Source organism: Martes martes (assembly GCF_963455335.1).
Source record: "Martes martes genome assembly, chromosome: 1".
Classification (NCBI taxonomy): Eukaryota; Metazoa; Chordata; class Mammalia; order Carnivora; family Mustelidae; genus Martes; species Martes martes.
In genome coordinates this window covers 215,295,708-215,307,098 of record NC_137888.1, presented here as the reverse complement: position 1 = coordinate 215,307,098, position 11,391 = coordinate 215,295,708, and the positions used below count along the sequence as shown (strand labels likewise).

Here is an 11,391-nt window from a genome sequence, read left to right as displayed (position 1 = left end):
CTGCCCTTCCCCACGGCGATACCGCAAGGGTTAAGCGCAGGCGCCGGGCGCCCTGATTGACAGCCCGGCCGGCGGCCGGGGCGAGCCGGCCAATCAGCGAAAGCGCCCGCGGCCCACGTGGGTAAGCGGCCTCGCGATTGGCCAGTGCCTGCAGCGGCCGCCCGCGGTGTCCGAGCCCACGTGCAGCTGCTGCTCTTTCATTGATCGTCCTCGTGGTGCAGGTGGCGGCGGGGCGGGGCGGGGCCGGGGCGGGCGGGGGCGGGGCCGGAGCGGGCGGGGGCGGGGCCGGGGCTGGCCGGGGCGGGGCCCGACGGGTCAAAGGGTCCCCGGGAGGAGGGGAGGTGCGGAGGGGCGCTCGTTCTGGGCCTGAACTCGGTTGACCCTCCGCGGTTTCCTCCTCGCTATCCTGGGCCTCCGTCCTAAGGGAGGTGAGTGGGCAGGCGGGTCTTCCGGAGGACCCCAGCGTCCCCCTGGGCAGGGGAGGAGGCTGGAAGGCCGTGGAGGGGTAGGAGCGAAGCAAAGTAGGGGCTGGGTGCAGCAGTGACCGGGTGGAGAGGGGTCTCCTTCCTCCAGTCTGGAAATTCCTCCTGAGTCAACTGGCCAACTCTTACTCATCCTTCAAAACCCCTTCCCAATGATCTTCACCCGTGCTTTAGGAAATTGTCTCAAAACCAAGGTTGAGTTTTAGCGTCCTTCCCTGGGGTCCCCCAGCGGTGACAGTTCCTGGCAGGGAGTGTGAGTCTTGTCACCGTTTCCTCTCCACATCATAGAATGACGTCCCTGGAGCCCACTACTAGCTGGGGCAGCCAGAGACACCAGAGTTTGACAAACGAACAGAGGGTATATAGGGCACGCAGTGGGGTGCTAGAAGTCAGGGAGGGGTGGGGATCCGGGACTGGGTCCTGGCGGGGGGTGGGGTGGGTGGGGGGATTGATTCTGTCCCTGGCTGCCCAGACTTCTGCTCTCAGGACCTGTGTCTCTCCTTGTATTTTAGAGTCCTTGGGCCCCCTGCCTGAAGATGACCTCTTGGGGCCATCCTAGCCCCCAGAAGCACCCTCCAGGGATGGTGGGGCCCCCAGGAACTCTGGTGAGGAGGTCATTAACCCCTGTGGTGGAGGGTATGAGCCTGGAAACTGGGCTCAAACCTCGCTCTCCTGCTGGTGGAGGGACGCAGGCAGGCGGCCAGGCCTTTTGGCTGCAGGGCTCTAACCCATCGCACCTACTGACAGGTGCCAGGGCACTTTCTTTTTATTTTTTTTTTTTATTTTTTTTTATTTATTTATTTTTTTTTTTTTAAAGATTTATTTATTTATTTGACAGAGAGAGATCACAGTAGACAGAGGCAGGCAGAGAGAGAGAGAGAGGGAAGCAGGCTCCCTGCCGAGCAGAGAGCCCAATGCGGGACTCGATCCCAGGACCCTGAGATCATGACCTGAGCCGAAGGCAGCGGCTTAACCCACTGAGCCACCCAGGCGCCCCGGCACTTTCTTTTTAAATTAAACCTGCTTCTCATCACCCAGGTGTTAAAACACATGACCACATTGTCCCTGCTAGTGTTTTGCGAGCAGAAGCCCCCCTCCTGCACAGATGACCCTTTTCAATAGTTGGGGCCGGGCCTGGCCAGCTTCTTTCTCTCAAGGGCTCTCCAGAGAGTCTGGATTTGAGACTTTAGGCCAAGAGGCAAAACGGAGGCTACTCCTTGGGGACTTAAGTCCCTTCAGGTTTCAAGAGGTCCCAGCCCACCCCCTTGGGGTGCTGATTGGAGGTGTGGCCGGAGGGTGGGAGGAGGGAGGCCCGGGTGTCCGGAGAGCCTCTTGTCACTTTCCCAGGCTTCTTCTGAACTGAGCTGTCGGGCTGTCCTGGATCAGCTCCGGCAAGAGTTCCCCAGGTGAGGGCGACTCTCTGGGACTGGAGGTCCCCCTGTGGCCCACGGAGGGAGGGAGAGCGTCCCCTCTGGTCCCTCGGGGTGAGGTGGGGGGTGGCCAGAAGCCCCTGGCCCGAAAGACAGAACTAGGAATGGGGGAGCCCGAAGCGGAAGGAAAGCCGCCAGTACCCATCCTGGCCTTCATTTAAATTTCCGAGTTGTCCTTGTTTAGCGTGAATTTACTTGCGCTGATTATATGTTTAAAAACACTGCACTTGCCTAATTGTGAAGGGGGGGCTGGCCGGGCCGGGCCGGGCGGTGCGGGGCTGGCTCCCAGGAGGCCTCCTGAGGGCTCTGCTGGGTTCTCTTCCCCTCAGGTTCCCCCCTCACCTGGCGGCGCAGGTGGAGAGCGTGAACTTGGCGGTGAGCAGCCCCCAGACAGCCTGGAGGGGCTGCTTCCTCTGGCCTTGGGAGCGGGGTTTGGGGACACCCTTTCCTCGACTCGGTTCTGGGCTCATGAGGTCACCCACGCAATCCAGCTTCTTCAAGAGCCTTTTTCCTCATGAGTGCTAATCTTGCTGCAAAAGTTAGAAATTCTGTATTTACAGGAAGCGTTTCTGTGCCTGACGGCTCATCACGGGACAATAGGTAGCGGGAGTCCCTGCTCGGGAGGAGTGTAGGTGCCCGTGTGGGGCTGTCTTCTAGAACTTTCTGCCATGACCAGAATGTTCTAGGTCAACCGTGCCCAATATGGCGCCCGCCGGCCCCATGTGGCTACGGAGAACTTGCAGGGGACTGAATTTTTAACTCGATTAAATTAAATAGCCACACTTGACTAGGGGCCAGCTCCGTAGACAGGGCACCGCTAGGGGGAAGAGAGAGACAAGTAAGTAGAGAAAGAGGATTCACAAAATGTAACCACTGTGAAGAAGGCAGAAGATGGGGAGGTGGGCATGAGTCCAGGAAGGGCTTCCTGGAAGAGGTGATGTTGACAGGGAGATAGGGAAGGTGAGGAGGTTCTACCATCCCTGAGAGAGCAAGGAAGGGAGGGTATTCCAGGCCGAGGGCACAGCCTGTGCAAAGGCCCTGGGGCAGGACTGGGCTTGGGTGTGTTGGAGGAATGAGCGAGGAGGCCCCTGTGGCGGAGCAGAGGAAGGAGGGGAGGGCAGGGAGAGGACAGGGCAGGGGTGCGGGGCCCTGGTGGTTATGGGGAGTCCTTGAACTTCACATTGAGAATGAAACCAAGGGTCTCTCTAATTAGCTTTCACTCTGTGTGGTAGGGGATATTCCATCTGATGAGTGTAGTGACCAGAGAGGGCGAGCGGCTTGCCCAGGGTCACACAGCTGGGGAGAAGCACGCGCGGCATGTGACTCCTTACCCTTGTCCCCCTCCATCGCCCCCCCACCCCAGCTCCCGGTGCCAACCCTGCCGTTCCCTTGCAGCTCCAGAAGATCCGGCAGGGTCTCCAGGAGCATCACAAGCAGGTAAGTGGGTCACCAGGACCCAAGGAGGGGTACGGCTGCCCTTCCTTGAAAGGCAAGGAAAAATAGGGCGGGAGGTCATGACCAGGCCTGGTTGTGGGGACCCTTGTGGGGGCACTGGGGAGGCCTTTTACCCCCAAGGAAGTAGGAGCCCTGGAGGGCTGCGGACAGAGGGGGGGCAGGACCTGACCTGGGATGCCCCAGGGATCCCTGGATCGCCCCTCCCTGTGCCCCCCCCCCCGGAGTGTCTTCCTTCCTGGTCCACTCCCAGCTCCCCGCGTGGCTCAGATGAAGCCAGGGCCCTTTCCAGAACTTTCGCGTCCGTTGCTTCCGCCGTGAGGGCCTGTCATGTGCCAGGCGTACCCGGATTATGGCCTTCCGGGCAACTGAGTGTTCTCGAGGGCGTCTCACACGTGAGCGGGGTTGGGGGGGAGGCATGTCTGCACGGGCCCGGGGAGGGGGGGTCGTCTCCCGGCACGGGGCACCTTGCCCAAGCTGAAGCACGTCTTGCAGTCCTGCCTGTCCTCCCGCCACCTGGCCCCTTTCTCCTGGGTGCTGGCAGGACTCTCTGTCTGTGCCAGATGTGACTGGCGGAAGGCCAGGGCCGTGTCTGCAGCTCAGCAGGGCCCGGGTGGGCAGCGCGGGGAACCGGGAGAGACGGATCCAGAGTGGGGGGGGCCAGGAAGCAACCAGAACACGGTTATCCATTCAGCAGTCCTCTAGCCGCTACCTCCTTGCCAAGTGCCGTTGTAGGCGCCAGGGAAACCGCGGAGAAGGACACAGGCAAACCTCTGCCCTTGGGGTGACAGGAGCTTGGTAAACGGAAGTGTCAGATGGTGAGGGCTGGGCAAGGTGTGGGGATGGATTCTGCGCAGCTCCAGGGGACACGAGGAAGGGGTGGGAGTGGCAGGCCTGCTGAGAAGGTGACATTCGAGCAAACTCTTGAAGGATCGCAGAGGGCGTGCAGCTCCCTGGGATGGGAGGCGCAGAATGGCTGTGCCCGAGCAAAAGTCCTGGGGCACGACAGCACCTGCTGTGTTGGAGGGACAGAGAAGAGGCCCCTGTGGTTGGAGCAGTGAGGAGGGGACAGGGCAGGTGCCCTGGCATCTTGGGGCCCCTGGAGCGGACTTGGGCTTTTCCACCGGGGAGCTAGGAGTCCCGAGGGCTAGGGGTGGGGGTGGGGGACAGGGACCTGACTTGTGCTCAGGGGCGCCCTCTGGAGGAGAGAGTCTGGGCAGGGCAGGAGAACAGGACCATCTGGGTGAGGAGCTGGTGGTGAGAACAGAGGAGACTGTGGGCTCAGGGGTGTGCGGAGGGGTGGGTCTTGCCCCAGATCGCCGCTGTTCAACCCAGGGGCCTTGCTGGCCCTGGCGTCCCGCCGAGACTCCCCTCTGTCCTCTCCCCTCTGTCTCAGCTCCTTGTTTTCCCAGCCTCCCTGCCGTGCATTTAAAATCCCGGCAGCCTTCCGTGGCCCTGCCTGCTCTGCGCTCGCTCCCCGCTCCCCGGGGAGGGCCAGCCAGCCAGCAGGCTTGAGGGAGCAGCGCTTTTCATGCCGAGTGCGTTCAAGTGCCAGTAAATTGCGCATTAACGAGCCGGGGCGGATTGGGGAAGGCTCCCCTGGGTCTGTGCTGCTGGGAGGCCCAGCTGGGGAACCCATCACCGGCTGCCCCAGGAGGCAGCCGCCCCAGCTGTGGGCTCAGAGGGGGGGGGGGTCCCGCTGCCCGGCCCCTCTTCCCTTGCCATTCTGCCTGCCTGCCCAGGCTGCAGGAAACGCGGCCCCTGGTCCTCCTGACTTGGGGAAATTGGCTTTGCTTCCGTGGGCCTCTCTTTTCTCCTCTGCAAAATGGGAATGCCAGGAGTTCCTGGGAGCTGGGACCGACCGCAGTTGGCCCTCAGGCTGCATTGCTTTCTTCCTTCTTTCTTTGTGAATCGGGATGTTCTCCCCGGGCCTGGGGCGTTTGCCTTGGGCCGGACCCCTCTGGGGAACTTCCTGGGGTCCACCACCAAGGGGCATGCTTCCTTGAGGCCCAAGGGCGATGCTTGGGGCACGTAGATCTCAGGTGGCCATGGGACACGTGCGTTATTTAAACTGAAGTTGACCTTCAAACCAGCGGTGTTTGGCGTGCTCACCAGCCACGCGAAACGCTACCGCGTTAGGCCTAGAACGTTCCCGCGCTCACTAAATAGGGCTGCACACGCGCATCCCCATAGGGCTGCTTATCAGACCCAGAAGCTCGGTCTCCCCGTTCTGGATTTCTGGGGACACTGGCCAGGAGGCTCCCACATCGCCAACACTGCCCTCCGCCCGGCCGCCGGGCACGCGCTGGGCACCTGTGCTCTTGGCGCCTGTGCCATCCACGTTGGTGGCCACTGGGCCGACATGGCCGTTGAGCACTTGAGGGGGGCTGGAGAAGTTGCATTTTTAACCGGACTTCACTGTATATCGAATAACCATCTGTGGCTGGTCGCCGCGTGTCGAGAAAGGAGCATGTCTTGTAAAGGCACAGGCCGATGCCTGCGGGTCACGTGGGGGGGGGACTTAGAGCCCTCAAGCCCTTCCAGGCCCATGCAAGTGCTTCACTTAGATTTGGAATTGCTGCTAGTCACGTGGCCTGATTTTTAAGTATAAAATAAAGGGCTGTGACCCTCCCACGGGGTCCCCTATTGTCCTGCTACCGGCCCTCCTCCCCGAGAGGTGAGCACTGGTTTCCGAGTGTCCTCCCGACCCTTAAGCAAGTTCAGATGTCCGCACACAGAGGAACACAGGTACCGACGACTTTGCTTCTCGAAGCCATTTTAAGCAGAGGGGTGTGGAAGCTTTTGCTTTCTTTTTCTTTTTAAAGATTTTGTTTATTTGAGAGACAGAACATGAGTGGGGGGAGGGGCAGAGGGAGCAGCAGGCTCCCCGCTGAGCAGGGAGCCCCACGCGGGGCTCATCCCAGGACCCCGGGATCATGACCTGAGCCGAAGGCAGAGGCGCCACCCACGGAGCCACCAGGCGCTCCAAAGCTTGAGTCTTCAAACCCCCTAAGAAAAGCAACCGGAGGGGAACCCAGATGGGATCCTGCCTTCTAGGCCTTGGGGGTGACGGCCGGCCTTCGGGTTCGGCTGCGGCGTTCTGAGTCTGAAGAACTAACTGGCTTTGGGTTCTGCACCATCACGAATCCGCCCCAGAACCTTCAAGGCAGGCTGCGCGTCCCCGTGTCACACGCTAGGAGGCTGGCTTGCTGGTCGAGGTGTGCGCTCCGGCCTCCTGACAAAGGCTCGCTCAGCTGGGATGTGTCCTCCCCCCTCCTTCCCCGTCCAGACGGAGGACTTCCTGCGGGCAGTGGAGACCTGGAGCCAAGCCCTGGGCTTCCAGCCTGTGGAGGTGAGTGCCTGGGCCCGGGAGGAGGGAGGGGACCGGCTCCGAGGCACAGCCTCCCGCCCCGGCAACGCCGCGCTTTGTGGAACAGGCCAGCCCCGAGGCTTGCCTGCACCCAGAGGCCGAGACCCCACGGCCCTCGGGGCTCCAGGGGCCGCCCTTCGAAGACGTCCTGGCCGCGAGGTCCTCAGACTGGCTGAGGCCGCCGTCCAGAGCAGACGCCGGGTCCCCCACGCCCGACACGCAGTCCCGCTGGGACCCCGAGCCCCGGCTTTGGCAGGACGTTCTGACCGAGCAGCTCTGGCAGATCTTTGCGGGGACCCACAAGAGGGACCAGCACCGCAGCAGTGAGTCTCCCTGGGGGTGGGGGATGGGGGCGGCCTGGGGCTGTGTCGGGGACAGCCCCACTGAATCAAGTTGTCCTACTCCCTCCCCACCTCCCGCCCCGTCCCACCCTCCCAGCGACAGAGCGGTTGCCAGGCCTGGTGAGTAACTGTGGTGCCCCGAGGGGGGGTCCTCAGGTCGGGGTGTCTGGGTTCCTGCGAGCTCAGTCCATGGCTTCCATTCTCTGTCCCGGGTGCCCTGAGAGGACTCAGGCCAGTGCCCAAGATGGGACTTGGAGCTGTTGACAAGTCTTTAAGAGTCTTATCTACACTGCCTGGGCCTCCCGGAGGTTTTCCGGGTCTAAGACTGAACTGAACTGGGGCACCTGGGTGGCTCCGTGGGTTAAGCCTCTGCCTTCGGCTCAGGTCATGATCTCAGGGTCCTGGGATCGAGCCCCGGGTCGGGGGTCTCTCCCCGGTGGGGAGCCTGCTTCCCCCCCTCTCCCTCTGCCTGCCTCTCTGTCTACTTGTGATCTCTCTCTCTCTGTCAAATAAGTAAATAAAATCTTAAAAAAAAAAAAAAAAGACTTAACTGAACTTGGTATGAACTGATCACCCCAATTCCTGTGGGCAGGAGAGCCAGGACGCAGGACCACAGGACTGGGGACTGGAACCAGGGAGCAGAGATGCTTTGGGTAATCCGGGTGCCCTGAGGGGGTGGGGGGGGCCTGCCCCGAGAAGCCCACACCTGCCACTCATCTGCCTTGTCTCCACCCAGTGCCCAGCCCACCCGTGCCCTCCCCCAGCTCCCCCGAGGGCTCCAGAGAAGAGAGCACAGTGCCAGGCCTGCCAGGCCTGGACACGGAGGGGATGCTCTCCCTCCGCGTGGCCCAGGTGAGGCCCCTTCCGAAGCGGCAGCCCCCGTGGAGGCTGAGAGGGCTGGGGCGGAGGGAGCTGACCCGGCTCCGCGTGATCCTGGTCCCTCCGCAGGAGCCTGCTGGGAGAGCCTACCGGTTCCTGAAGCCCATGTGAGTCTCTGTGTTGTCCCTCCTGTCTGTACCTCTGTTCCTGGCAGAGGGGACAGGAAGAGTGTGTCTCCTCTCTACCCTACCACCCTGCTACTGTGCTCCATACCCAGAGCTGAGGGGGCTGGGTAGTTACAGTCAGGCCAGCGTCACCGTCTCTCCCCACATGACTAGTTCTGGGTCCCAGGGATTTGAGGAGAGAACTCCCACGGAAAGAGGGTGTTAGAGGGAGATCCGGACCGTCCCAAGCATGTGGTTGGAGGCTGGCGGAGCCCAGGGGGGGATGAGAAGGCTTTCCTGGAGGGAAGGGGCATCATGGTTAAGGTCTTGACAGGTGAGTAGGAGTTTGCTAGGACAGGGCAAAGCATTCTAGGTTCTAGGAGAGGGAGAATCCTTCAAGGGGCTTCCCCTGGGGGAAGTCCGTGTAGTTGGGAAACCGAGCCTGAGTGAAAACCCCACATCTAAGGAACAAAGCTCCTTGGGCTTGGTGGGGGCCCCCTGCGGGCAGAGAGGCTCACAGGCAGGCCGGTGACCCCGAGGCCTCCACTTCCAAGACGCTGGGACCCTGAGGACTTCGAGGACACGTGGAAGAGACCAGATGCCTTGCCCTGGCCGTCCAAGAAGGCGGCCATCCCACGCGGAGCGGAGAAGATGCGGACGCTGAAACACGGGCAGCCGGTGCTCGCCACGGCCGTCAGCAGCCTCACGCGCCACGCGTTCACCTGCGGCCAGGGCGGCGTCAAAGTGTGGAGCCTGGTGGGTGGGGGGCTGGAGGACCGGCACCCCGAGAGCCACCTGCGTGTACAGGTAGGGGAGGGGCTGGCTCTGGGGGCAGAGCTCGTGGGAGCCGGAAGAGCCCCGGCCACCGCAGAGGACGGTCCCCTGCACCTGTCCCACCCCAGACCCCCCAGGCCTACCTGCGCACCTGCCTGCTGTCCCCGACCAGCACGACCCTGCTGACGGGCGGCCACAACCTGGCCGGCGTGAGCGTGTGGGACCTCACCGCGCCCTCCCTGCGTGTGAGTGGCGAGCTGCCCTGCACGGGCCTCACCTGCCAGGCCCTGGCCTCCGGCCCCGAGGCCACCCTGGCCTTCGCGGGCTTCACCGACGGCACAGTCAGGATCTGGGACTTGCGGGACCACAGTGTTGTCAGGTGAGGCCCAGGGGTGCGTGGGCTCATCCCGAAAAGCCCCTTCCCACCTCCGGCCCCGAGCAGGGATGCGGCAATCCGAGGCGAAAAGCCCCTGACTGCTTCGGTTTGCGCTGGAGAGAGCGGGAAGCCCGAGTTCGGATTGCGGCCGGCCTGTTTCCCCATCGGTCACCTGGGTGTGACCGGCTGGGTGGTGCTCCTGGGGCCCAGGCTCAGAGTCTCGGCCCTGCTCCCTTGCCGATACCCCTGCTGGCCAGGGACCTGCTGGGGCCCCCAAACGGAACCAAGAGCATTGCCGTCAAAGACCACAACATCTGGACGGGGAGGCTGGACGCCTGCCTGCGGTGCTGGGACCTGAGGACCCCCGGGGAGCCCCTGGAATACCAATTCGAGTCTCAGGTGTGTGGGCTGGGCTGGGCCTTGGGCTCGAGAAGGAGGTGGATGTTGGGAGGAGGGAGGTGGTGGGACCCCACGTCTGATTGGTGCTGGCAGGAATGGGGCAGGAGGAATGTCCTCCCCCCGGGCCCCGATAACATTAGACGTGTCTATGCTCTGTACTGGGTGCCCGTAGCCCCATTTAGTCTCTGCGATACCCCTTAAGGCAGAGAGGACCAACCCACTTTACAGATGAGCAGACTGAGGCCCAGAGGTGTGCAGTTGCTCGTCAGGGCCAGGAAGCCAGGAAGCTGGCCGGAGGTCAGCCCCCAGGGCGGGTCCCTGTGCCCCTACCATCTCCCAGGCCCGGCCGGGACCTGACCGGCCTCTTCCCTGCTGCCTGCCCCCCAGATAATGAGCCTGTGCCCCAGTCCCCAGGAAGACTGGGTGCTGGTGGGCACAGCCAGTGGCCAACAGTGGCTACAGCCCACCCGAGGGGGCCAGAAGCACATGGTGGGGTGTAAGGACGGCACCATCCTGGGTCTCAAGTTCTCCCCATTCGGTGAGTGGCCGGGAGGGGTGGGGGAGTCCCCTGCGGCCCCCAGCCTCCCCTAGGGTCCTGCCCCACCCTTCCTGAGCTCCCTTGCCCTTCATCGGCAGAAACCACTCAGTGATGCTCTCCACGGGGGCGTGAGGGAGGTGGGGTCTCCCTCTGTGCCCCAGGTCCCCAGAGGCCCTGCCCACAGCTGCCAGGTTTCCCACAACCCTGTCCCCTCCTCCCCCTCCCAGGCCAGTGGTGGGTGAGCGTTGGGACGGATGACCTGGTCAGCATCTACGGCATGCCCACGGGGACCGTGGTGTTCCAGGTACCACCGCGGGCCAGACGCGGGGCGGGGGGGTTAGTGCTCAGCTCCGGGTGCTGGGTGCAGGGCTCCTGAGAGGGACCAGGCTTGCACTGCGGGGCAGAGGGTAGGGGCAGGGGTGGGTGAGCTCCCCTCAGCTCATCCTGGCCCTCCGCCTTCCCAGGTACCCGAGACCTCCTCCATCCTGTGCTGTGATGTGTCCCCCAACAACCGCCTGATCGTCACGGGGTCTGAGGACCACGCCTCGGTGTACCAGATCACCTACTGAGGAGCCTGGCCCTGTCGTCCTGACTCGGGACCCTTTTTTTTTTTTTTTTTGTCCTTTTCCCCCAACAAGGTGAAGGGGTGGGGGGGGGGCGGGTCTCTTTCCCACTGCACGGGTAGTAAAGCAATTGGAAGAAGCAGAGTGGGTCTGGGTGCGTCCTTCCCTGCCCCCTGCCCGTCCTGTAGCGGTTTGGAAGGACTTCGGCTGGCCGGGTCTCCCAGCTCGGAGCCCTCAAGCCACGGACCCCTGTTGGGACTGGGGGTGCACATGCACCGATGTCCCTGTCCCACTGAGCTCATCCCCCTCACCTCCCAGAGAGGGGGTTTCCGATCCAGGGATGGGGTCCCCCCTTCCCAAGATACCCCGGTGCATCTCACCTGGGGGTGAACCCATCCCTTGGGGGGGGACATGGCAACGTCTGTGGACACTGGTGGTCGTCATGACTTTAGTGGGGTGCTGCTTGGCCCCCCAGTGCCCGGGACGCCCCCCCAAGAGTGTGATGGGTCCCAGTGTCGGCAGTGCCCTGCGGGAGAGGGTCGCTGGCAGCGTCTCATCTAGCCTCTCTGTGCTGGGGGCTCTCACGCCTTTGCTTACCTGTCCCTCCAGGATAAGCGTCGCAGAAGGTGCCCACCGCTCTGCTTTCCTTACCCAGAGAATTACCCTCTCCCCAAAGAGTGTTT

The 11,391-nt window shown here is 62.8% G+C and overlaps 1 protein-coding gene across 3 annotated transcripts; it reads left to right on the top strand.

Moving 5' to 3' along the window:
• Positions 1-276: 276 nt before the first annotated feature.
• On the top strand, positions 277-10,851 carry TLE6 (TLE family member 6, subcortical maternal complex member). Of its 3 annotated transcripts, XM_080803253.1 has the most exons (17): positions 277-428; positions 995-1,087; positions 1,830-1,888; positions 2,242-2,287; positions 3,308-3,349; positions 6,654-6,716; positions 6,802-7,057; positions 7,173-7,195; positions 7,668-7,728; positions 7,812-7,927; positions 8,024-8,061; positions 8,613-8,865; positions 8,961-9,211; positions 9,466-9,607; positions 9,995-10,145; positions 10,373-10,449; positions 10,610-10,851. In XM_080803253.1, exons 2-17 carry the CDS (start codon positions 1,019-1,021, stop codon positions 10,712-10,714), a joined length of 1,752 nt encoding a protein of 583 aa, XP_080659379.1. In that variant the 5' UTR covers positions 277-428; positions 995-1,018; the 3' UTR covers positions 10,715-10,851. The 3 variants fall into 3 exon arrangements, with proteins under 3 accessions (XP_080659379.1, XP_080659380.1, XP_080659381.1); XM_080803254.1 differs by lacking the exons at positions 1,830-1,888; positions 2,242-2,287 and having other exon boundaries at positions 309-428; XM_080803255.1 differs by lacking the exons at positions 277-428; positions 1,830-1,888; positions 2,242-2,287 and having other exon boundaries at positions 1,056-1,087.
• Positions 10,852-11,391: the final 540 nt, after the last annotated feature.

Excerpts from the sequence above, each read along its gene's own strand:
- TLE6 (XM_080803253.1), top strand. The coding sequence starts at position 1,019 with ATGACCTCTTGGGGCCATCCTAGCCCCCAGAAGCACCCTCCAGGGATG. Across the intron at positions 3,350-6,653 it reads TCCAGGAGCATCACAAGCAG|ACGGAGGACTTCCTGCGGGC; the intron begins GTAAGTGGGTCA and ends TTCCCCGTCCAG. Across the intron at positions 6,717-6,801 it reads TGGGCTTCCAGCCTGTGGAG|GCCAGCCCCGAGGCTTGCCT; the intron begins GTGAGTGCCTGG and ends TTTGTGGAACAG.